The following is a 24806-nucleotide window of genomic DNA, read 5'->3' on the forward strand; positions in this document are numbered from 1 at the left end:
ATTCGTAAGATATATCATTGAGTAGTCTAATTTAAAATGTTTTCTACCAATTTAATAAATTAATTAGTGAAATACAGTCGACCCCCTATAAGATATAGATACGTTCCAATTTATTACAAATCCAATTTCTTACAAGTCGTTCCAATCACAGCCCGACACGTGTCAAGTTTACGGACTACGGCTGATTGAAAGCAAGGACTGTATACTACATGTTAGTTTAAAGTCCTTGGATTGAAAGGTTTTCTTCCATAAAATTAATCGATTCTACACTAATCCGAATCAACATTTCCAAAATACATATATCTTTTCGTAGTTTTATAGGAATCGTAATTATAGGGACCGTAATTATAGGGGGGGTCGAATTATTTTGTTGACTTATACAGTTTGTTTCTATAGAGCAGTGTTTTTCAACCTTCTTGAATACGCGACCCCCTTACAAGTTAAAAAATTCTGGCGACCCCCCTAGGGCCATATTAAAACTATATCAGTGATTTTAAAATCTATGTATTTAATTTTCTTTCTGTTGAGACAAATTATTGTTGATTAAAGTGAAACTTTCAGAAGAATCGACAATAACTTAACACACATAAAGTATGAAACTTCCTTTAATTATAACATTCGGTACAGGAAGATGTTGACCTTTTTTTTTTTGTTTAGGATCAGAATTTTCAGCTTCTACGTTTCTACTTTTTATTTCTTTTTGCAGATCAGCTCAACACATTTTCCGCTATCATTTTCTGGGGTGGGCCGTAATTCTCGCTGAAATTGTAGTTTTTTTTTTAATGTAGTGTAGGACCTACAAACACTTGTCTTTTTCTTTTACCCGCGACCCACAGGTTGAAAAACACTGCTATAGAGGATCCGGGTTCGAATCTCTAGAAATTTTTTGTGCGCTCTAGTCCTGATAGTTTGGGCACATCCCTTATTATCCGACCATTCTTTGTGGGCCTGACAAATCGCTGATGAATCTGTTAAAATGGCCCTTAGTGCCAACAGGATCCAAGAATAATTTAAAAAATAAAGTAAAATATAATGTATCCAATTCGATCTCCATAGAAACGATGATATATTGAAAGGTTATAAACATAAACACATGGAATTAACAATTGAATTCACAGTTCTTAGATAGGTAGCGTACTGTATTCCTTTTAGCCGCCCATCCACCACATGTACAGTAATCAATTTTTACGAAGTACTATTCTATGCATTGAATATTTCTTATGATATTTTATATTACAATAATACCTGGGAGTTTCGTGCGGTTTTCGGATAGAATATTGAAGTAAACTGGAATTATAAACTCTGGAAAGTATGGTAAAAGACGGACCCTGATTTATTACGGACAGATCACCCATTAAAAAGTTTTCAGGGTTGCACGTTAAGTATTCGATTCCGGATATTCGGAAAGGCCCGACACTGGCCACTCTCCGTCTGTTCTTTGGGGACACACAAAAGTTTTACTTTATCGCTACAAGGTCATTGGAGTAACCTATAACCATGTGGAGAATAGAAGAATATTTTAATTCAACACAAAAAACTGCAGATATTTTGGAAAGGGTGCACTCAATCAGCGAAGCAGTGGAAAAAACTAGTGTAGAAGCAAATTTAATTGGCAGAAACAATTCTTTAAACATTTAGAATATCTTTTCAAACATTTATACACTCGTATAATTTTTATAAAATGTTTCAATAAATGCATTATTTATCCATTTATTTAAAACACTGGTAGTTGGTCGCGGATTCGTCCCTTACCAATAGGCAGGTCACGCGGATTTTTTTCGGGTTTTCATTACGTGTCTAACACATTGTAAGAAGATTAAGACGAACATTCTAGTGAATATATGCTTAACAATGAACCCTTGAGGGGTTACATGCAAATTTTCAACAAAGATTATTGTAAATAAATGGACTGAAATGATGGAATTAGTAGCGTGACGCGTGGACGATTTGCCAAGGGAGAAACCTCTCCGGAAGATTTTCTACGCGAAAATGGCCCTACTTAGGTGTTAGGAACTTTTCCCAATCTTTCTTGAAACATCCTGTGCAATGTACATATTTTAAAATCATTTTGGATTCTAAGAATTCTTTCTGAAAAGATCCGAGTCTTCCGCTCTGGGGGACCGGATTCGAGTTTGGGCTAGCCGACTAGATTTATCGGATTCAGTCTGGCCACTCTTGTGAACCCGATCGAATCCACGATGAACATGAAAAGGACCCTGTTACTGCACACGGAGTGGAGTTTATAAATCATTTAGTTCTATTCCACAAGCTTATCGTTTCGATCATATATAAACAAATAGATCTCCCGTGATACTATAACCTCCTTGTCACTGACACATATCAATTATTAATAATCATTTCGCTTGAAAGTGATGAATTTAAATATATTTCATTTTCTCTTTTTATTTTCTCTGTTTATAACTGAAGAATCTTGCAAGGTATTTGTATATGTTTTTGGATCGAATTTCGTTTTTAAGAACCTGTATGTTATTTTCGTAATATATTACTTACTGTATATAACATAAACTTGTATGCTTACTACATGCTAAGTAAAAATAATAATGATTTTGGTTCTTTTAAGACGTTCCCCACCCTTGTTTGAAACAAATGACGAGAGATAAGGTACGAAGTGCTCAAACTGGATGTTGTCTGGTCACATTAGTTTGCCTTTTATCTACCATTAATCACCACTGCGCTAAATATAATCTATACGCATTTAATGCAGGCAAATGTAGTCATTAATAATAGTGATCTTAATCAATTAATTAAACATGGAGACGAAATGATAGTATAGAATTTCCCTTTCAGTTATTAGAAAATAAGAAATTTTGATCAAAATGTGTATCATTATCTTTAAGATTATGAGTAGATATACAGTTTGTGCGTCACAAAATGCTGGATTTGTGTTTGTGTCTTGTATAGAATCTAAGTTATGGTAAAGTGCATAAATATTTTACATTTCAACCTACCAATGGTTGCGTGGATAAAAGCAGTAAACACTGGTAGTTAGTGTGGTTTGCATCTCACCAATTAGGCTGCCCATGTGGAATTTTCTGAGTTTTCTTTGTGTATCTTAATGTTAGTAAAGGCCAGTTTCCCGTAGAAAGTTATCCTCTTGGCAGATCACCCAAGTGTAGCATTGCCTTATTCCATTAATCTAACGTACAAATTGAACCTACAAGTATGTTGAAATATTTTTTCAACATATTTTTCTATTATTATTTAGATATTTGTTGATCTTACAACAAATAGATTATCAAGAGTTCAAGATGGGACTGTTGGTCTTTGGAGCTTTCATGGGCAAGTTTTTAACTGAAAATAATATTTTATTATATTTAATAATACATGAAGATATATTTTTGTTTGTTAAATTATATTTTAGGAAAGCTAAAGAGAGTCATGCCATTAAAACAACATTTACTTATAATGCAGACTTGATAGATGAACAATCATTTTATAATGGTAGCATTAAACACATAAATTTGGCAACTATAACCGAACCTTATTTAGGTTTAACATCTGATACTGATGATGATTATCTGGTGAGTTAATATAGATAAGACTGTATTTATTTATTTATTTATGACTACGGGTATTTAATTGTATGTCATTCCATATTATCAGAAAATTGAAAAGAAAAATATTGTCTCTCTATACTCTTTTGCAGGATTATTTACTTCTTCAAGCTCATACAGCAAATATTGATGGTTTTATTTTGGAATGGGTATGTTATTCATTATATATAATTAAGATAAATTTTATTATTAATATAACAAAATATTTCTAATAGGGTTATGAAGGACATCCAAGCAATCTGGCATTACATAGATTACTTAATGTATTGAAAAAGCCAAAATTTTCTAATACAAAATTTTGCATTGGGATTAACTGGTAAGAAATATTAAATCGAAAAGATATAACAATCAAACACTATCTGTAATCTTTTCTTTATGAATCAATAGGTTGCAACAGCACGTGTATGAGGCAGATTCAATAAATAAAGTTAAAGAAAAATAATATAGCATACAAAGTTGAGATTAGTAATATTGAAAGAGTATTAAGTAACTCAACTCTGTACCAGTAGTCATTCATTTCTGCAAGGTGACATTTTGTATTCACTAACTCACTACATGGTTTACAAAATGGCATTGCCCAAATCAAACTGCACCAGAATTGAACAGCAACTTGCTATTTGATTCTGGTGCAGAATCAGAATAGCAAATTGAACAACAAGAAACTGTTGTTCAATTTCTGAGCCAAAGGCATTGCAATTACAAGTTAATGAGATCCACTGCAGGTTGTAAGTGCAATATGGAAAGTCATGCATTTCACTACGAAAAACTTACAAGTGGATTCAAAAATTCAAGAAAGTCTGAAAAAACAGACAGTGAACCATATAGACTTGAACCCAAGCTTTTTGAAGTGACATGCATGATATTCTATTGTTCATATATCCTGTAGTGGATACTGTCAAAAGTCAACAGTTTACTATTTGATTGTTGTTTGATATGGGCAATTCTATTCTATAAACTGTATGGTAGATGCAAATGCCAGCTGGCAGATACAACTGTTGGTACAGGGCTGCATTACTTTATACTTTATCAATATTATTAGGCTCAACCTTGTATGCTATATTATTTTTTAACAGCAATACTAACATTATTTATTGAGTCTGCCACATATAATTAATGCAGCCAATTAACTTCATATTGATAGAATTCTTTAACATGCACAAATAGATAACATTATGACGGTATTGTTGTCTATATTAAAAAATTAAAAGCATGTATGGCAGGCATTAACATTTCTACAGGACTATCTGAATTTCTATAACAAACTGATAGGGGTAATAGTAGGGGTCAATACAAGCAAATTTGATCCTATGAATCAAGGGTGCCACAGACTTCTTTAAGAGATATAGGAGGAGGAAACATTTGGTGCTGTTGTCTCTATTGGCTACTCTGTAAAGCACATGTATATATTTTTTTTTTTTTGCTGTTCAGAAGTAGATTTTATGGATGACTGGATGCCAGTATACTGCTCTGGCTGACCTGAGATTGAATATGGATGGGCCATGATAGAACCCAAAAAATTTTTTGGGACAGTTTCTCTGAATATGTCAGGCCTTATCCTTTACCATCCAGCAGCCCCAATGTGGGCCTGGATGAACTCATAATAGGATTGCTAAAAGAATTGTCTTTTTACTGCCCACCAGTCAGTTAAAAAAAACAGATTTTATGGAATCATCCTGAGCAAAGTGGTAGGGTCCAACACATGTACATTATCGGTTAAGTTGTCAGATGCAAGATGGCTTTGCATTACACTAATGCAGAATATGTTGCTATGCTAATTTATGGTGGAGCTGACAGCAGTGGGAAGGCTGTGGGAAGTGACTGTATCAGAAGTGTTATTCATGTTGTCTAGTTCCATTGAATATATGTTTCATGCAACCATTTACATACATGTCAATGGTTGTGTGAAACAGGCAGTTTCATTGTAGACAGATCTAAGAATGGTTCATCAAAGAGAACCTGAATGCTGAACTTTGAAGAACAGGTTTTGGTACATACTATGGCAAATCCATCAACAAGTACACAAGCACTTGTCAATGCTCTGTCAATGAACCATATGAATGTTTGACAGGTGTTGCATAGATACCAGTTGCATTTATATTATTTCTGCAGGTAAAGTATTTTGTTCAGGAAACTATGCTCCATGTGTTGCTTTTGCTCAATTGTTCCTCCAACAATGAAGAACCCAGATTTCCAAAGCTGAGGTTCTCAGATGAGATGTCATTTACCATAGAGAGGGCCTTGTTCAACTCAGGAAATGGCCAAGTTTAGGATTACAAAACCCCTATGACATTTTAATGAGGTTTGCCATCAACATATAGGTGGGAATTGTAGGGCAGCAGCTAATGGGACATACATACTACCACTCTGTCTCAATGGCACATTGTACTTGATGTTTCTGCAGGAAGCACTACCAAAACTTCTGGACAATATACCCATTGACATAACATGTAGTTCCAGCATGATCAAGCACCAGCACACTTCAGTTCTGTTGTTCATAACCATCTGAACCATACATTTGGAGACAGATGGATTGGCAGAGGAGGGATCTATGTCTTCACATTTTTCTAATCAAACACCTGTTGACTTCTTTTTGTAGGGTCACAGAAAAAGTCTTGTCTATAAGATGCCAATTGACTCTGCTGAAGAACTAATAGCATAAATTGTGGCTGAAGCAGAAACCCAGGATACTGCAGAATCATCCCATATATGTACAGTACTAACATGGTTCAAAGAGGTACTACATGCAATGTAACTGATGGTCATCAATTTAAACACTTCCTGTAAGTGTTGGTTTTCCAAAAACAGAAAGGAAAAAGACTATACTCCTCCATTTTTATTTCATGTACACTACTGGCAGGTGTACTGGTGTTGCGCAATTGTACTTGCTTTTGCATTTTTGTTTTTATTTTTCACATTTATTAACACTACAATGACACAAAACATAAGAATATACATAAAAGTACACAGCCATACAAACAAACAATTAAATTATTTCTTTTCACAACATAAAAAACAGTGTTAAAATGCAATCTATGCAATATAATAAAAAAAAGTTTATATATTTAATTAAAAATATAGGGTAATCCAAAAATAACAGAAAATTTGAAAAAATAATTTGCTAAGTGGTTACAGTAATGTGATGCAGTGTTCACAGAAATGCACAGAATGAAGTGGAATTTTGTTTATAAAGAGAAAATTTTAATACCAGATTAGTTACATTTCCAATTACCAGATGGCTTCTAAATTGATTGCTCAATGTGTATAATACCAAGATTTTCAATGTATTACCCATCATTTGTAGCACCTCTGCACGTTGCTTCTCCTGTCAGACAACTCTTCATATAAATGACCTGCAATGTCTCCATACCTTACATCTTGTGACTTTTGATTATGGGGCTACTTGAAGTCAAAGGTGTATAGAGTTTGGTCTGCATGATTGGCTGAATTGAAGGACTCTATTAGCCATCATGCTTCAGCAATATCAACTGAAATACATTAATGTCGTGCATAGTGTCATATTTAGTCTGATGGCAGTGCTCGTGAATGATAAGTGCCAAATCGAAAATTTGTAATAATTTCTTGGGTGTTACACAAACTAAGCAGTCAATTCAAGAGCGTTTTGATGATAGGAAATGTAAGTAATTTGGTATTAAAATTTTCTCATTATAAACAAAAATCCCACTTCATTCTGTGCATTTCTGTGAAAATTTCATTGTGCTATTGTAAATATTTAGTGAATTATTGATTTTTTTCAAATTTTATGTTACTTTTGGATCACACTATACTTTAAAATAGAATATTTTTTTATTTTAAATTATTTTTTAAAAATTGAATCTTATATTTCTTTATTAAACTTTATTCTTTTTATGAAATTAAATATTTTGCAGGTGTGACCACTGGCTAAAACAAAAATTAAAGAATTCTTCTGAGGTATTGTTTAAAATTCTGTAAAAAATTATCAATTTAAATTATTTGTTGTTTATTATGGCATGCATGCATAGATTGTTTTTACTTTTTGCAAGTTTTCAAATTCAGTTTAGTTAAACTAAATTTGAAAAATAAATGAGTGTGCGTATTTAATCTAGTAGAGATATTTTTTTATTAAAATAACCTATTCAAAGATACTTCAGAAATATCTTGAAAGTCCTATTCTTATGTAATACTTTCAAATATTCTTTTGAGTCTTGGTTTTATATTATTGTAAGTGATACGTAAGTGTAAATAAAAAAAATTTTTTAAATCTACTGAGACTTTATAAAGAATATTTTTTGATCTTGTATGGAGAAAAGAAATGGAAAAATTTCTAAAATCCCTAATGCCCCACTCAGATCTAGTTGCTACATCAGCCATCAAAGCAAAAATGATAATCAACAAATATATAGGTACTTTACTATCAAACTCGTATTAGATTTTTAAGATTGATGTTGTTTCCCTTTATCTGTTGGTGCCATATTTTGAGGCAATAATGTTGGAAAATGCACTACTACTTAACAAAAGTTTAGCTAGGTAGGATATGTGAAGCTCTATTCTTAATAACAGAAAACAATTATTTTTGTTTTAATAACCAAATTTATCTTCAAAAACAGGGAGAGCCAATGGGCTCTCCACTATCAGCAATACTTGCAGAGTTAATCATGAGAAATATTGATGAATTTAGAGTTTTTTGTGTACCTTTAGTACTCCAGTATCCACTATTATATATTAGATATGTAGATGATATATTACTACTGTGTGATGGAACTGATTTCAAACTTTTGCAGTTTGTAAGCAATTACATGAGCAATTACATTACAGTAATTACGATCCCAGATATACACTTTAATCAATTTTACTGTAGAAAAAGAAAAAGACAACAGCATCAGTTTCCTAGATTTCCTAATATGAAAATGCCTGAAGGAGTTTTTTAGTGTGTTTCAGTTTAATCTATATCCTCACATTATATTGGCCATTTCATTCCAACTGCATGGCTACATAAATAATGCCATAGCTGTACTTATTTGTAGAGTATACTTATTACCATCATGGCAACATTTGGTACAAAAAGAGCTACAATTTATTAATATGATAATGTGTAGGGCAGGATACACCTTATGTTAAATTCAAGTGCATACACACAACCCTCTTCCCACCATCAAAATTAGAAATAATAAAAAGGATTGCATTTATATAAGCTCTTCCATCCCATAACTTGGATCTGTGTCCTTAAGCATTACTAGAAGACTTCAAAGATCAGGATTTAACCTTCTATGTATTGACAGGGACAAATTAACTACGTTAGAAAAATCAGGCATATATGTAATTCCCTCACAACACCAAAACAATGATGAAATAATGATATATTTTGGGCTACAAGTAGAAAATTGCAAAGCTAAATATTAGAACATCAAGATGACATTTGTAAAATAAATTTTCCACAGAACTATCTAGAAGGGTTCTCAATCATTACTTCCACCCATGTAGAATTAATCTTCCATCCTCATACAATGTGAGGACTAAAACTTTTTATTCATCTGGAAAATGTTATTTTTTGAGAAATTGCAGCTATGTAATAGGCCCACTCTAGAGCTTCCAAAAATATGGGTTTGACTATTTAATAATTAAAAAAAAAAACATTTTTTCTATCAAGTGAACTCACTTTGTATATTTAATTACAGATTAGATTAATTAATATACTTCAAACCTACCATTTTCTCAAATACTAGCTTAGGATTCTAGAGGAAGAAATAATAGAACTATGGAATCCCTTATTCATACACAGCACATATATGAAGAAATATGAATGCACATAAAATCCAAGATGGAAAGAATGATGAAGCAGTTAGAAATGTATAAGCATGATGTAGACTACTTACAGGTAAATTGACATGAAGAGGCAACTCCTAATACATTAAGTAGAAAATTGTTTTGTACAGTCCTAGTACTGAAAAGGGATCAAAATTTTACATTAATCCAAAAGGCATGTCCAAAATTAGTTAATAAAAATTTTTTGCCATCATAAACTTTTGGATGTCAGAAATACAGGTTGAAATTTTCAAATCTACTAGCTTAGGATTATAGAGGAAGGAATAATAGATTAATATAGTTTATTGTAGAAGACTTATTTCAAAACTTGACACCATTATAACAAGAATAAAGAAAGATACTAATCAGGGCTGTGGAGTCCTGTAAAAATCTACCAACTCTGACTCCAACCAGGGGTGGACTTGTTACTGAAAGAGACCCGGAAATTCTGATGTCATCATGTGACCTCAGAATAAAAGATTCAATAAATAGAGTTCTAATAAAGATAGAGCGTAGATACTTTTTATTCCAAAGCTAAAAGACTTCTCTAAGTAATATATAAATATGTATTCAATAATTTTTACTTCTCCAGCTGTTATATATAACAGAGGAAAAGTCTAGCGCTCAGTCAAAAAATGACCCCTCCCAAATTTTTACATTTTTGGACCAGGATACCTTGAAATTTAGAGATATCCAAAAGATTCGAGGTTTTTTTTTTCTATATGTGTGAATGTTAGACTATGTGTGGGGGGCATGATTTTGTTCACCCTGTTTGAAGCCTAATAATTTCTGTGGTCAGAGTGGTCAGAATCGGAGTCAGATAGTTTAACACAGGACTTAGTTATTAAGCGTCAAAGTGGTTGAACTGAATCATGTCCCTATATACATTCTAACATCTTAGGCAAGAACATCTTAATGGGTTTTACTGTACTATTATAAAATGGCAAAAAAGCTTACTTTGAGTGTAGATACGAGTTTTATTTTATTTTTTTAAATTTTGAATGCTAATAACGAGTAAAATATTCATTAAGAGATATGACATGTGACCACTTTTATGTCTTCACCCTGTCGACCTTTAATTAGGAACCAAAATTTAATAGTATTAATGCCCCTTTATACACAAGCTACAGTGCCACATTTCATTTCTTAAACTTTACCCATTCTGAGATATTGTTTAATATCTCAGAACAGAAAATAAAGAAATTAAACAAATTAGATGCCAACACACACATGCGCGAATTTTTCCCCTTTATTGACTTTTTTGAGGGATTCGGGAGGTCTCCAAACGTGTAGATTTGCAAAAAGACTTGGAGGGTCAAATTTGACACAATTCCAATACTTTTCCATTTTATATACATAACAAGTTGGTAAGTAAAAAGGAGTCGGAGTCAGCGGATTTTTTGACGACTCCAACTCCGACTCCGGCTAAAATACCAAAACTCCACGACTCCGACTCCAACTCCACAGCCCTGATACTAATGTAAATGTTGTAATTACAGTATAAACATTTTTGTTCTAATCAGAACAGCTTCAGCTAACATTAAAATAAAAATATAAAATCCATTATGGAAGTATATGAGATTGAACATATATTTAGTTTGCATATGTGTATTGCATGTATTTTATTACAACACTCCTTTGAAGCATCAGACTACGTTACTAATGCTTTAAAGTTGTGTAATGATTCATGGCATTTTTGATATCATCTAACATACTATAAAGAATTAATTTTCGAATCATGAATATTTTTGAATAACATAAGAAGATGAGAATAACATCTGATAAATTTTTAGGTATTAAATAGTTACATGTATTTCCATTATTTATAATTATTATAGGTCTGCAATTTTTTAAAATTGCAGACCTATAAATTCCCACTGTCATCTGTCTGTCCTTCCTTAATCTCAAGAATAGGGATAGATAGATGAAAGTCAAGATCAGATATGGAAAGATTAGAGGCAGGAGGTCATGATCAATTACATACAAACTTCCAGTATAGACTAGAAGTTATGTTATTTTAATTCAAAAATTTTTCCCAGAACAGAGTTAGAAACATAACCAGCATGTCTCTACTGTTATCAGGAAACATATGATAACAGGCCCAAGGCTATAATAAAATGGAGAGAGCATATATTTTAAATTAAAAATAATATAATTAAAAATTGCAACTCAGCATTGCGACAATGTCACAATAACTTAGAAAATAAAAATTTAACTTAATATCTGTTATTTATAATTGAAAAAATATTTGAAATTTAAGCAAAAAAGTTTGTAGGATGAATTTCTCCATATTTCATCAATATTTTAGGAATTACATATTTTTCAGATGATAGAGATCTTCCACAAAAATGCACAATATTTGTTGGATAGTTTCTTTATTCCCTTCTTCAATATTAGTCATAAATATCATCATCATCCTATAATTATGCTGTTTGGTGGAGGAATAACATCTGATGAATTTTTAGGTATTAAATAGTAACATGTATTTTCGTTATTTGTAATTATTTTTAAACTAAGGATTAAAAATGTCATTAAGCAAGAATTACTAATATATACTGTATTTACAGAAGTTTTAAAAAGAAAATTCTTTGTACCTGCTAACATGGACCAACCAATATGGATTGGAAATTATTTAAATACTGCTTCAACTGTGAAATTAAGGTTAGTATTAGAGGTTTATATGAACTATGTTAAATTGGAATCTGAATTCATTTGATTAAAAAAAACTGGATTATTAAATATGCAATCATTAATATGAAGTATATACAGTAGGAAATCCATTATTGTAGTCATTTCCTACTGTAAATAAGATAAATAAATAAATTTAATTAAATTTTTCAAACTTTATGCAGAATTTTTCAATCTTGGATTTTGCATTGATGAAGACATTTTTAATTAATGTTTTTCTAATTTTTGTGAATTTTTTAAAATACTTACTGTACATACTTATTTTCATTCACTTTTGAAAATTAAAGTAATATATTCATTTTTAATTCTCAAATATTGATGATAAACCATTAAGAAGAGAGAGTTTTTCAACACTACATTTTGCTGTAGCTTGTTAAAACTGATATAAATTTTGTTTAAGAGTATCAATATATTAACAAGTAGAGTTTCAACAACACCAGAACATTTTATAATTTTTTTTTGTATAATATTGATGAAGAAATCAATGGTTAAAGCTGTTAAATGGAACATTTGCTTGGGTATCACATTCTCATCTTACACCACCTTGGCTAAATGATTGGGATACTTACTCTTTACCTGGAGATACTGTCATTTATCAGGTAATTTTATTCAATTTAATAAAAAAACATGCAAATTCTTTTTTGTTTATGAATGTTTAATTTTTAAAAGTGATTATTCATTATTTAAAGTAGTTTTTTATTTTATTGTAATATTTACAGAAGGAAGTAAGAGATTTATCAATTAAACTTGTAGCAAATAAAACATGGAATTATTGGATGGCTTCAGCAAATCCTGGCGAAGATAATAGAGGATGTGCGGGATGGGGACAAATGCTTAAATATGTACCACGAATATGGAATAATGTGTATGTAAAGTATATAAAGTAAACAGTGTGCTGTCTGTAACATTTTTCATTAGAAGGAGACTATGATTTCTATTCTTTGGGAATTTGGTATGACTATTATCAAGGATGACTATTAATGAAATAAATCCAATAACATTTTCATTTTATTATTATTTGAAGAACAATGCAATACTCAATGCACACACTTTATTTTAACATATGGTAAAAGTGACAATACTGAATAGAATGTGCAATTATTCAATTTATAATAAGCCTATCTTCCTCCAAAAGATAGCATTCTTACTATTAGAGGCACTTACTATAACTTTTTCATATCATAGCTGTGTTGTTTATTAGAATAAATATCAGTCCAATCGGCTTAAGGGCCAACCTTAAGCCGATTGGACTGATTGCTTCCATTTGGGCTTGTGCCTAAGAGGCCCCTGCACTAGAGTGTAATCTCCTCTGGCTTATCAAGTACACACAACAACAGGAAGTAAAAAAGGGACTTTGGATATAATTTCCCCAAAAGCGGTGGTGAAGCTGCCCAATGGGGTGGTGATTGTACCCAACATTTGATTATAGGAAAAAAAGAATTAAAACATAAATGAAAGAAAATAAAACCACCCAATCACATGTTTCCTTGGCTATTTATAGTCTTTTAGATCTACTTAGGCTTGACTTTAATAGAGGTAAGTAAAAAGGAGTCGGAGTCAGCGGATTTTTTGACGACTCCAACTCCGACTCCGGCTAAAATACCAAAACTCCACGACTCCGACTCCAACTCCACAGCCCTGATACTAATGTAAATGTTGTAATTACAGTATAAACATTTTTGTTCTAATCAGAACAGCTTCAGCTAACATTCAAATAAAAATATAAAATCCATTATGGAAGTATATGAGATTGAACATATATTTAGTTTGCATATGTGTATTGCATGTATTTTATTACAACACTCCTTTGAAGCATCAGACTACGTTACTAATGCTTTAAAGTTGTGTAATGATTCATGGCATTTTTGATATCATCTAACATACTATAAAGAATTAATTTTCGAATCATGAATATTTTTGAATAACATAAGAAGATGAGAATAACATCTGATAAATTTTTAGGTATTAAATAGTTACATGTATTTCCATTATTTATAATTATTATAGGTCTGCAATTTTTTAAAATTGCAGACCTATAAATTCCCACTGTCATCTGTCTGTCCTTCCTTAATCTCAAGAATAGGGATAGATAGATGAAAGTCAAGATCAGATATGGAAAGATTAGAGGCAGGAGGTCATGATCAATTACATACAAACTTCCAGTATAGACTAGAAGTTATGTTATTTTAATTCAAAAATTTTTCCCAGAACAGAGTTAGAAACATAACCAGCATGTCTCTACTGTTATCAGGAAACATATGATAACAGGCCCAAGGCTATAATAAAATGGAGAGAGCATATATTTTAAATTAAAAATAATATAATTAAAAATTGCAACTCAGCATTGCGACAATGTCACAATAACTTAGAAAATAAAAATTTAACTTAATATCTGTTATTTATAATTGAAAAAATATTTGAAATTTAAGCAAAAAAGTTTGTAGGATGAATTTCTCCATATTTCATCAATATTTTAGGAATTACATATTTTTCAGATGATAGAGATCTTCCACAAAAATGCACAATATTTGTTGGATAGTTTCTTTATTCCCTTCTTCAATATTAGTCATAAATATCATCATCATCCTATAATTATGCTGTTTGGTGGAGGAATAACATCTGATGAATTTTTAGGTATTAAATAGTAACATGTATTTTCGTTATTTGTAATTATTTTTAAACTAAGGATTAAAAATGTCATTAAGCAAGAATTATTAATATATACTGTATTTACAGAAGTTTTAAAAAGAAAATTCTTTGTACCTGCTAACATGGACCAACCAATATGGATTGGAAATTATTTAAATACTGCTTCAACTGTGAAATTAAGGTTAGTATTAGAGGTTTATATGAACTATGTTAAATTGGAATCTGAATTCATTTGATTAAAAAAAACTGGATTATTAAATATGCAATCATTAATATGAAGTATATACAGTAGGAAATCCATTATTGTAGTCATTTCCTACTGTAAATAAGATAAATAAATAAATTTAATTAAATTTTTCAAACTTTATGCAGAATTTTTCAATCTTGGATTTTGCATTGATGAAGACATTTTTAATTAATGTTTTTCTAATTTTTGTGAATTTTTTAAAATACTTACTGTACATACTTATTTTCATTCACTTTTGAAAATTAAAGTAATATATTCATTTTTAATTCTCAAATATTGATGATAAACCATTAAGAAGAGAGAGTTTTTCAACACTACATTTTGCTGTAGCTTGTTAAAACTGATATAAATTTTGTTTAAGAGTATCAATATATTAACAAGTAGAGTTTCAACAACACCAGAACATTTTATAATTTTTTTTTGTATAATATTGATGAAGAAATCAATGGTTAAAGCTGTTAAATGGAACATTTGCTTGGGTATCACATTCTCATCTTACACCACCTTGGCTAAATGATTGGGATACTTACTCTTTACCTGGAGATACTGTCATTTATCAGGTAATTTTATTCAATTTAATTAAAAAACATGCAAATTCTTTTTTGTTTATGAATGTTTAATTTTTAAAAGTGATTATTCATTATTTAAAGTAGTTTTTTATTTTATTGTAATATTTACAGAAGGAAGTAAGAGATTTATCAATTAAACTTGTAGCAAATAAAACATGGAATTATTGGATGGCTTCAGCAAATCCTGGCGAAGATAATAGAGGATGTGCGGGATGGGGACAAATGCTTAAATATGTACCACGAATATGGAATAATGTGTATGTAAAGTATATAAAGTAAACAGTGTGCTGTCTGTAACATTTTTCATTAGAAGGAGACTATGATTTCTATTCTTTGGGAATTTGGTATGACTATTATCAAGGATGACTATTAATGAAATAAATCCAATAACATTTTCATTTTATTATTATTTGAAGAACAATGCAATACTCAATGCACACACTTTATTTTAACATATGGTAAAAGTGACAATACTGAATAGAATGTGCAATTATTCAATTTATAATAAGCCTATCTTCCTCCAAAAGATAGCATTCTTACTATTAGAGGCACTTACTATAACTTTTTCATATCATAGCTGTGTTGTTTATTAGAATAAATATCAGTCCAATCGGCTTAAGGGCCAACCTTAAGCCGATTGGACTGATTGCTTCCATTTGGGCTTGTGCCTAAGAGGCCCCTGCACTAGAGTGTAATCTCCTCTGGCTTATCAAGTACACACAACAACAGGAAGTAAAAAAGGGACTTTGGATATAATTTCCCCAAAAGCGGTGGTGAAGCTGCCCAATGGGGTGGTGATTGTACCCAACATTTGATTATAGGAAAAAAAGAATTAAAACATAAACGAAAGAAAATAAAACCACCCAATCACATGTTTCCTTGCCTATTTATAGTCTTTTAGATCTACTTAGGCTTGACTTTAATAGATTGGCTGCACGTGACCTTCTTGATAGAAGGCCACATGCAGCCAATTTGGTAAACTTGCTGACACATTGTGATGTCTTAGATTTGGCAAAATTCCCTGACTCAATAGGCTGATATTCAGAATCAAGTATTTAAATTTTACAAAAGGGACAGGGCCTCAGTTTCATTGAGTTTACTCCACATTGTTAAAAAACATTTTCTTTGACACGTTGACTGACCAAATTTTCTAGAGGTTGTCAGACATATGTTTGTTTCCATTGCATGGTCCAAGTTTCCCTTCCATCAAGTGTAAACACAGTTGACTGAATATTATAGATCTCAGTGATTTTTCTGCAAGCTGATTAATTTTGTGTTGTGGACCCATAAATGAGGTAAGTTTTAGTGACCAAGATATAAATCATATATCTGAAATATGAAGTCACTGATTTTTAGAAGATTACTGTAAAGAGCAGTACAAAAATAAATTAATATTTTTAATAAATTATTTCATAGTCACTAAAGCAAATGATGACGTAATTATGTACTGTACTTTTCACAAGTGATATACGAATTTTGTTATTTGTAAGCTTACATCTATGCAATTTTATATTAAAATGTAGCTTATATCTGTTTGGTCTATTAACTTGCATGCATTTTTTAAGTGCACATTTTGATTGATTTCCATACCCGAGGCCCGCAAAAATTGTTCCCAATTGGGCCGTGCACCTCCTAAGGCTGGCCCTGATGGTATAAATACACACATACACACACACTTGGGTATGGAAGCTATTAGCAGTTCTGGTACATGGCAATCTAGATTTTTTTTTATTTCCTTCCTTCATGCTCTTGAAATTACTCAAATGAGTTTTCTAGACTTTATAGTTAATGTTATAATACAGACTTCAGTCTGATTCACGAGGCTATAGCCCTTGCTTCCTCTTTCTTGTTGGCTCAGTATATATTTTATCAATATTATATTCTAATTTTTTGGTTAAATAATCATTATATTACAGAAATACATATGATGTCCAATGGCAGTGTAATCTTAATTCTTCTGCTAATGGAATACTGATTCCCACAATGAATGATTATAGTGGTATTTCATGTTTGCAAATCTTACAGAATTTTATTATTTTTGAAAAAAAAAAACTTTAATATATCATTTTATTTAAATTCTAGAAGCCACTGTAATACTTCCAATTGCCAAATATGGTTTTTCTGCATTGACATCAACATTAAAGTATAGTAGCTTATGGAAAAATGAAAAATTTGACTATCGTGGATTAAAACTTCCAGCAAAATGGTTTAAGATAAAAAAAGAAATTAATTTCTTAAAACATAGTCATTCAGTTAATGGTAAGAAAAACTGAAATTTTTATTGGATTTATTAAGTTTTGAAACTTTTAAACATAAATATTTTTATTTGCTTCATATTATAGTTTCAAATATTGTCAAAATTCTTAAGAAATCATTTAAATTGATTATCCAAAAAGAATACAAATTCAGTGATATTTTACTTCAGCAGTTGAAGTAAGTACATTAGTCAGTATATTAAATGTAAAATATATAAAGAATATTATGATGTGTAGAAGAAACACTAAATTAAATAAATGTTGAATGTTGCCCCGGAAATTAAATTAAATTTCCGGGCAACATTCACCAAAGCTATTAACAGACAATTGTTAGATCCCAATGGGATGAAGAAGGGGGAAAATAAGAAGACACTTTTATCTTTTAATGTAGTGTTTCTTCTGTGTGTGTCATAATTAATTGTTGTCCAGATATTTATATTTTTATACAAACATTGCTAAACCCGATATATAATAAAGCTACACACCAACTGAATGCCGAAAATCTATCGGGCTAGTATAAGGCTAATTATTAAATTTAATAATTAGCCTTATACTAGCCCGATAGATTTTCGGCATTCAGTTGGTGTGTAGCTTTATTTATATTTTTAGTTATAAATGATTATGTTCTTTTTTTAAAGGCTTAAAATTGATAGAATAAAGGAATCAATTCCAGTTATATTCAAGACATTATATGTTCCCAGTAAAGAAATATATTCTGTGAAGTCAACTATTAAATTAAATAATAGTTATATGATTGATTATCATCATCCTCTCTTTTTACAAATGAATGACAAATGTGCATCACTTCTCCAAAATAATCTGTTTAAGGTAAGTATGTAAATTATTTCAGAATAAGAGAAATGTAATTATTCATTACTTGAAATATTTCAGGGTATGTTGACTTTTGATTATTATTCCTTTGCGTCCCAATATTCTGTTTTACGTGTGGAATCGTCAACAAATAGGAGAAAGAAGGGTTCATTACATGTATCTATTAATAGTAAAAAGCCAGACAAACTAGAATATGGAGATTTTAAAATTGTTTGTAAATTAATGCAGCAAAATGGTGGGTAAATTTTATAAATTACATTATTTTATTATAAAGTTAAACTGTGAAAATTTTACTTGTTTTAGGTAAGTGGTCACATGCGGCAGTCGAATTATTTTGGGAAAATCAGTCATGGAATCATAATGGTCCTCATTCATCAGATATCATCTTCTTGTCCGAAACAAAAGACAGTTTATTTCTCATTAAAAATATTTCTTTTTCATTTTTTATTTATACATAGAAAATTAAGTTTATAAATATAGTTTTATAACAATTTTAATGTAAAGTTAATTGTTTAATAACGATGAACTAGCCACTGTAATTACTTGGCCGAATTGATCAATGCAGTGGGGAAGTTAAAGAACATTGTTTTTGACCCCGTTAATGGGCTATCTTCGGAGGAGAGAGGTTTGAGAGAGTGATTAATGTTTAAGAAATAGAGAACAAATGACTGTTTCCCAGAACAATAAATTTCCTTTCCCATATCCTGTGGCTATTAAAGAATATAAGTTGTTATTAAACTGTTCATTTTTAAATTATTTTTAATCTTGAATTATGCAGTAAATTTTCCATGTTTATTTATTTATTTAGAAATTACATCGAATTAGATTATATTTTAAAAAATTGTAGTAATTTCGTGTAAAATTCTTTATTTATATTACACCCAGGATTTATCAGATGTTCATCAATTTTGTATTTAAAAATCTAATGATTCAATAAAAATAAATTGTTTAAATATGGCAGGGGTAGTTTACAAGTTGAGCTGTACTTGTATAATTTTGTATGGGACACAGAGCCGGATTTAAGCATTTCGAGGCCCTAAGCTCAGGTCCTTCACGTTTTTAAAAATTTTAAATAAAAATTTATGTTACAAAATTTGACTTCAGTTTTCTTTTTTGTAGAAATTTTTGAGTTCTTTGAAACTCGAGGCCCTAAGCAAAAAGGTAAACATAGTTTACTTGTACTGTACAGAACAGCTCAATACGTGGACGATCTGCTGAGGATATGCCTCCCGGGAAGACTTTGAATGGGAAATTGGCCCCAATTGGTTATTAACGCAAATAGAACCTAGAAAAATCCACATAACCAGAACATTCTATCATTGTTCGGTGGTTTCATCCACTCGGCCACTAGTGGGCTGTATATTAGTATAAAATATAATTTATTTAATTTAGTGTAAGTTTATTCAATCTTCTAAGAAGTAATTAACAATAGAAATTTTGATTGATCGTATTAGAAAGAAAATTCGGTCGAATACAAATCTTCATCTTTCATTTATTGTTCAAATTTAAGACCTAGGAAATATAAATTAAAACAATGCATCAACGACTTCGCACATAATTTTTACAAAATATATAATAAAAAATTAAATAAAACGAATAAAATTTGTTTAGATTTGCTCATAGACCTAACCTTTAGAAAATATTTTAAATTGATTAATAAGGACGATTGTAATGTTTTTTTTTTTTTTTAAATTTAATACAGTAGAGCCTCGAAAACTCGGCCTAATGTGGACCGAAGGGTGGCCGAGTTTGTGAAAATGCCGGGTTATCGGGAATGGGGTTAAAAAGAATAAGACTGTGGAGTCCTCAGAAAATACTGTACTGTACTTGTATGTATTGTCTGCTTGAGAATACAACAGAGAATAAACTGCCCAAATACCCTTAAACAAAGGAAAAGTACGTCCTTTATGAAGGCATAGAGCCTTTACTACATGAAAATGAAAATTAATGAATACACTGTGTACAGTAATTTACCTGATAAGACAGACCTCAGAAAAATACTTTATGAGAGCTTTTATACTTTTATAAAGCTGTCTATAATGAAAATTAATTAACTAAGGATTTTTTTGCCCTGCCAGGGTGTGGCCGAGTTATCCGGAGTGCCGAGTTTTCGAGACTCTACTGTATTAGTTCTGTAAGCACTAAGAGTGCCTTTTTAGCCGGGTCATTATGAGGTCTACAATGGGGTAGCCGAAAGGTGAGGGACGAGGACCGACGTATCCGGACGGATAATCCACCGAAAAATTCCCGGTGCTCTTCGATCCGTCGGCATTCGATTTCGGGTCCCCAGAACAGTAGGTCGACCCTTAATCTCTGGGCCTTGTTTTCAATATTTATAAGAAATATTACAAATAAAATGAAGTACTAATTACAGATGTACCCTGTTCGTCAAATCTTGAATTTCCATTTCTAATATCGGACAAAGTTCGGCCAGTAAACAAATAATTTCTTTTATAATATCATTTACTTTTTGAAGATCGATTTTCATTACGATGACGTTTTCATTTGGCAATGTACTTTCTTTAATTGTCTGGATAGATTTATCTATCGTCGCACACGTTTTATTTTCCTTTGCATACTCAAATTGTTTTTCGTGTGCAATTTTTGGAGCTTTAACCTTGGTGTTTCTTGTTCTCAGTTCTTCGGGAAACTTAAAAAGTTTTTTAGAAATATTTTCTACCGATTCGGTCTTAAATCGTTGACACTGATCTTTGACAAAGTTCTTAAAAGATTTCAAATAGTTGGGAGAACTTTGGCACTCTAGATTTCCATTTGGTGCTTGATTTTCTAACATGTGATAAGGTAGGTCCATCTATGTTTAATATAATTAAAATGAATTTTAAAAAATCCGAAAAATCACATAATTTATAACATTTACAAATAAATCACGCATTTTTTTTTATTTAATTAATATAATGCTGCTCAAAACTTTAGGAAAAGACATTATTTCTATTTTCACTAGAACTAAGCATCAGATGTACAGCTTTCTAGGATTTGGTCCTACACTCAAAAAAGGCATCCGGGGAGATACGAATTAATAGTAATCTTAATTAACAAATCTCATAATGTAAATGAAATAATAAGAGAACCTATGCATTACGGAAAGAAGAATTCAGGTGAAAGATCTTCGAAATTAACACAGAAGTAAAGCAAGAATAATTAGATCTGTCTCATAAACTGGATGTTATGCAAGTTCTATCCGATTTCTAACTTCCTGTTAGTAGTATCTTCGGTGAAAAGAGTAATGTGCTTAGTTTGGACTTAACGAAAACAATATCAAAATTGGCAATCATTTAATTGTCATTTCCTTGCTGCAAAATATTGCAGCAAGGAAATGACAATTTGTTAAAGAAAACACGGTTACAGATTGGAAATTCATTGTCTTCGGTGGTAAAAAAAAAAAAAAAATTAATTTGGATGGCTTTTTAAGTACTGTATTATAGATACGATTTAAAGAAAGAACTTAACACTGTGTAGATGGTACGAGGTGTAATTACGGTTTGAATAGGATTTGTGTTCGGTGGTACAAGAGGAATGACATTTCTGAAGAGAAACTAAAATGTCAATTTACTTACTATCAATGTTTTTATTACCCTCAGTCCCTTTGCTTGTGGGGAAAGAGTGGATCTTCATTTCCATTCATACTAATATGACCAAAGGATGGAATAGAAAGCGAATAGTCCACACTAAAATTTCATCGACAGCTTTTGGGATAACCAATATAGCATTTTACCGATTTGAAAATGTTTCGCGGTTAACGGAGCAAAATTAGCATCGATACTCTTCAAAAGTCAATCGCCATCTGATGCTTAGTTCTATTAGGGATAAGCATTACTTCCTATTTTCATAGAAAGTAATGCTTGTCCCTGAAGTTTTTGGCTTCACTGAGTAAAATCAAAGTTAAATTTTTCATAATTTTTGTTTGCTTGCAAATCTATTGCAATCATTCGATCTACTAACCCCAGACGGCTGGCTGTTCCTTAAGTCAATATTTTGTATTTTATAACAGGAGTTTAACCGCGTGTAAGTTGCTTTCGACGAATTCCAGGTTGAGAAATAACTTCGAACGACAGAAAGCTTGAAAAGTTAAAAAAAAAAAAAAATTATTTTTATACAGGAGTAATATCTAATGGAAAGAACTATTATGAATAATATTTTCGCTTATAATTATCGACTTTTTAAGTCACCAAGTTAAGTTTTTAACTATAAATAACTTTGTATTGTTAATTATAAATAAATTTGTGCGTGGCACCATCTGTTATTAAGTGCAAGCAGTAAAAAATAATATAAGCTTTTGTTACTTGTTTATCTATTTGATTCATTTTTCTACTCAGTGATTTATTTCTTCTTGCGTCTTTTGCTGCTTTTTCTTCTAATCTATAAAGCACTGACATAAATTTACTGTTATTCTTACTTTTATTTGTAAGTTAACATATTTACCTTCTGATTCTGTCATTTAAATTTTGAATGAGATGAAAAATTTCGTCTTGAATCTTGCAACTATCATTAATAAATCTGTTGGTCGACGGTAGAGATGATTCATCGGATTCTTCTTTGATAATGGGATTGGTTGTACTCGCTTCTTTATTTCTAATTTTTTCCGAATTAAATGGAACATCAAAAGTGACGTGTTTTTCGGGGGTTAATTTGTAAAAATTCTCTACAATATCTGAACTATTCTGAAAACTTCCTTCGTTTTCTGAGTACGAGAAATCGAATTTGTTCTTTTCATTGTCTTTAACGTCATTATCGAGACGAAACTTTGTCGAGTATAAATTTTCATTTATGTCTTGGGAAATTGCTAATTCCGATTTTAATATCGGCTTTTCTTCTGCAAGATGAAGAACAATTCCAGATGGATTTGTATTGAAAAATAATGAAAAATAAACCAACTTACTTTGTAAATTAAATGCTTGTTTCGATTCCCTTGGTGGACGGTAACGGGTGGAATGTAAATAGTCTTTAAAATTCCCATCAGTTTCCGGAAAATTGCGTGTAGTTTCCTCTGCTGTCGGGCAAATATTCTTGTACGAGGATAGAGATTGAGTAGATTTTTTCATATCACAGTGACAGCCAGAGCGTCGTCGTCCGTGACAACAGTTTTCTTTAATGATGCATGGCACTTGGCATAATTGAGTTTCGGAAGTAATAAGAGATTGTGAGAAAGGACGAATCCGAATGCTTTTCACAGAACGTGTAAAAGGATTTTCCGGTGTTTTTTCGTCATATTCATCAAAACCCAAATTGACTCTTCCGAATAATCCTGTATTATTCATTTTTCTCTTCGCTTGTTTTTAATCTGTCACTTTGATTCTTTAAAAAAAACGGAAATTTGGATAGAATGCACTTCTGTCCGATTATGATTTTGGTAATTATTGTTTTATTTTCATCTTATTAGTTGCCATTCTAACAATAGTTCATATATTTAACAACAATATAATTAATTATCATTATTATTTTGGTAGTTTGGGTTACTATTTACTGTAAAATGTAATAAAAAAATTAATTTCTCAATTCAAATCTTTCCTTGTAAAGTAAAACAATAATTATAATTCCTAGCTTCCTTTATATATGACTTGACAATTTCAAAGCAGAAAAATCTGAAGTTTGAAGTTAAGTATAGGATTATTTATTAGTGTTACAGAAAAGAGATTTTAATGAGTAACCGATCGGCAGTTTTTAAGTAAACTGCTAATGGTTTAACTTAACAAGAGTAATAGAAATTAATTAGTTGCAGATTGTTCCTCTTTCACGGCAACGGGAGTGGGGATTCTCTGTACAGTTATAGGAATCGCTCATTCCTTAAAGGCCAATTCTCGACATTTTTTGGAAGCTTCCACTATCAAGACTCCTTCTGGACCGAGCGATGAACTAATGCTTTCTGGATCCACTTCTTTAGGAAGTACGTATCTTCGGATGAATTCTCTGGAAATGAATGCGTGCCGGAAGTCTTGAAGATTCTAGTATCACACATGCTAGAACAGGTTGTCTCGGAAACAATCGAAGCGCCGCTCTTTATGGAAGTTCTGGATTATGGGGAACTGGAGCGCAAAGATGAATTACACGTGCGTTTATGTAAAATTTACTCGACGGCTCATTGACATTCTGGGTGGATCCTGCGATGGTAATACGTCCGGATAAAAAGGAGACTTCGATAACGTTTCCCTGGCCCCACGCACTAACGACGGCGAGAAATGGGGAACTTGGGCCA

General features: G+C 31.2%; 2 protein-coding genes across 3 annotated transcripts; one reads left to right on the plus strand and one right to left on the minus strand.

Moving 5' to 3' along the window:
• Nucleotides 1–1784: 1784 nt before the first annotated feature.
• LOC111632085 lies at nucleotides 1785–17929 on the plus strand. 2 transcript variants are annotated; one of them, XM_023376445.1, is made up of 12 exons: nucleotides 1785–2438; nucleotides 3227–3300; nucleotides 3383–3542; nucleotides 3668–3724; nucleotides 3791–3891; nucleotides 7463–7505; nucleotides 11683–11821; nucleotides 11924–12017; nucleotides 12523–12643; nucleotides 12764–12909; nucleotides 17592–17768; nucleotides 17852–17929. In XM_023376445.1, the coding sequence occupies exons 1-11, from the start codon at nucleotides 2373–2375 to the stop codon at nucleotides 17656–17658; spliced, it is 1068 nt and encodes a 355-aa protein (XP_023232213.1). In that variant the 5' UTR covers nucleotides 1785–2372; the 3' UTR covers nucleotides 17659–17768; nucleotides 17852–17929. The 2 variants fall into 2 exon arrangements, with proteins under 2 accessions (XP_023232213.1, XP_023232215.1); XM_023376447.1 differs by lacking the exon at nucleotides 1785–2438 and adding an exon at nucleotides 2594–2622.
• Nucleotides 17930–18909: 980 nt separating this feature from the next.
• Nucleotides 18910–24283, minus strand: LOC111632084. Its single transcript, XM_023376444.1, has 6 exons — nucleotides 23493–24283; nucleotides 23036–23426; nucleotides 22897–22972; nucleotides 22556–22672; nucleotides 20976–21407; nucleotides 18910–20107 (listed from the first exon to the last, which is right to left on the minus strand). Exons 1-6 carry the CDS (start codon nucleotides 23869–23871, stop codon nucleotides 20084–20086), a joined length of 1419 nt encoding a protein of 472 aa, XP_023232212.1. The 5' UTR covers nucleotides 23872–24283; the 3' UTR covers nucleotides 18910–20083.
• Nucleotides 24284–24806: the final 523 nt, after the last annotated feature.

This window comes from Centruroides sculpturatus, unplaced genomic scaffold (genome assembly GCF_000671375.1).
Source record: "Centruroides sculpturatus isolate CEXI.00-Female unplaced genomic scaffold, Cexi_2.0 scaffold806, whole genome shotgun sequence".
Taxonomy (NCBI): Eukaryota; Metazoa; Arthropoda; class Arachnida; order Scorpiones; family Buthidae; genus Centruroides; species Centruroides sculpturatus.

What these genes read in the sequence shown, in the direction of transcription:
- LOC111632085 (XM_023376445.1), top strand. Translation starts at nt 2,373, where the DNA reads ATGAATTTAAATATATTTCATTTTCTCTTTTTATTTTCTCTGTTTATA. An exon ending in TTTTGCATTGGGATTAACTG is followed by an intron (nt 3,892 to 7,462) that starts GTAAGAAATATT and finishes AATATTTTGCAG; the next exon opens with GTGTGACCACTGGCTAAAAC. An exon ending in GAGATACTGTCATTTATCAG is followed by an intron (nt 12,644 to 12,763) that starts GTAATTTTATTC and finishes TAATATTTACAG; the next exon opens with AAGGAAGTAAGAGATTTATC.
- LOC111632084 (XM_023376444.1), bottom strand. Translation starts at nt 23,871, where the DNA reads ATGAATAATACAGGATTATTCGGAAGAGTCAATTTGGGTTTTGATGAA. An exon ending in ACAAGCATTTAATTTACAAA is followed by an intron (nt 23,427 to 23,492) that starts GTAAGTTGGTTT and finishes TTCATCTTGCAG; the next exon opens with AAGAAAAGCCGATATTAAAA. An exon ending in TTAAATGACAGAATCAGAAG is followed by an intron (nt 22,973 to 23,035) that starts GTAAATATGTTA and finishes AGTGCTTTATAG; the next exon opens with ATTAGAAGAAAAAGCAGCAA.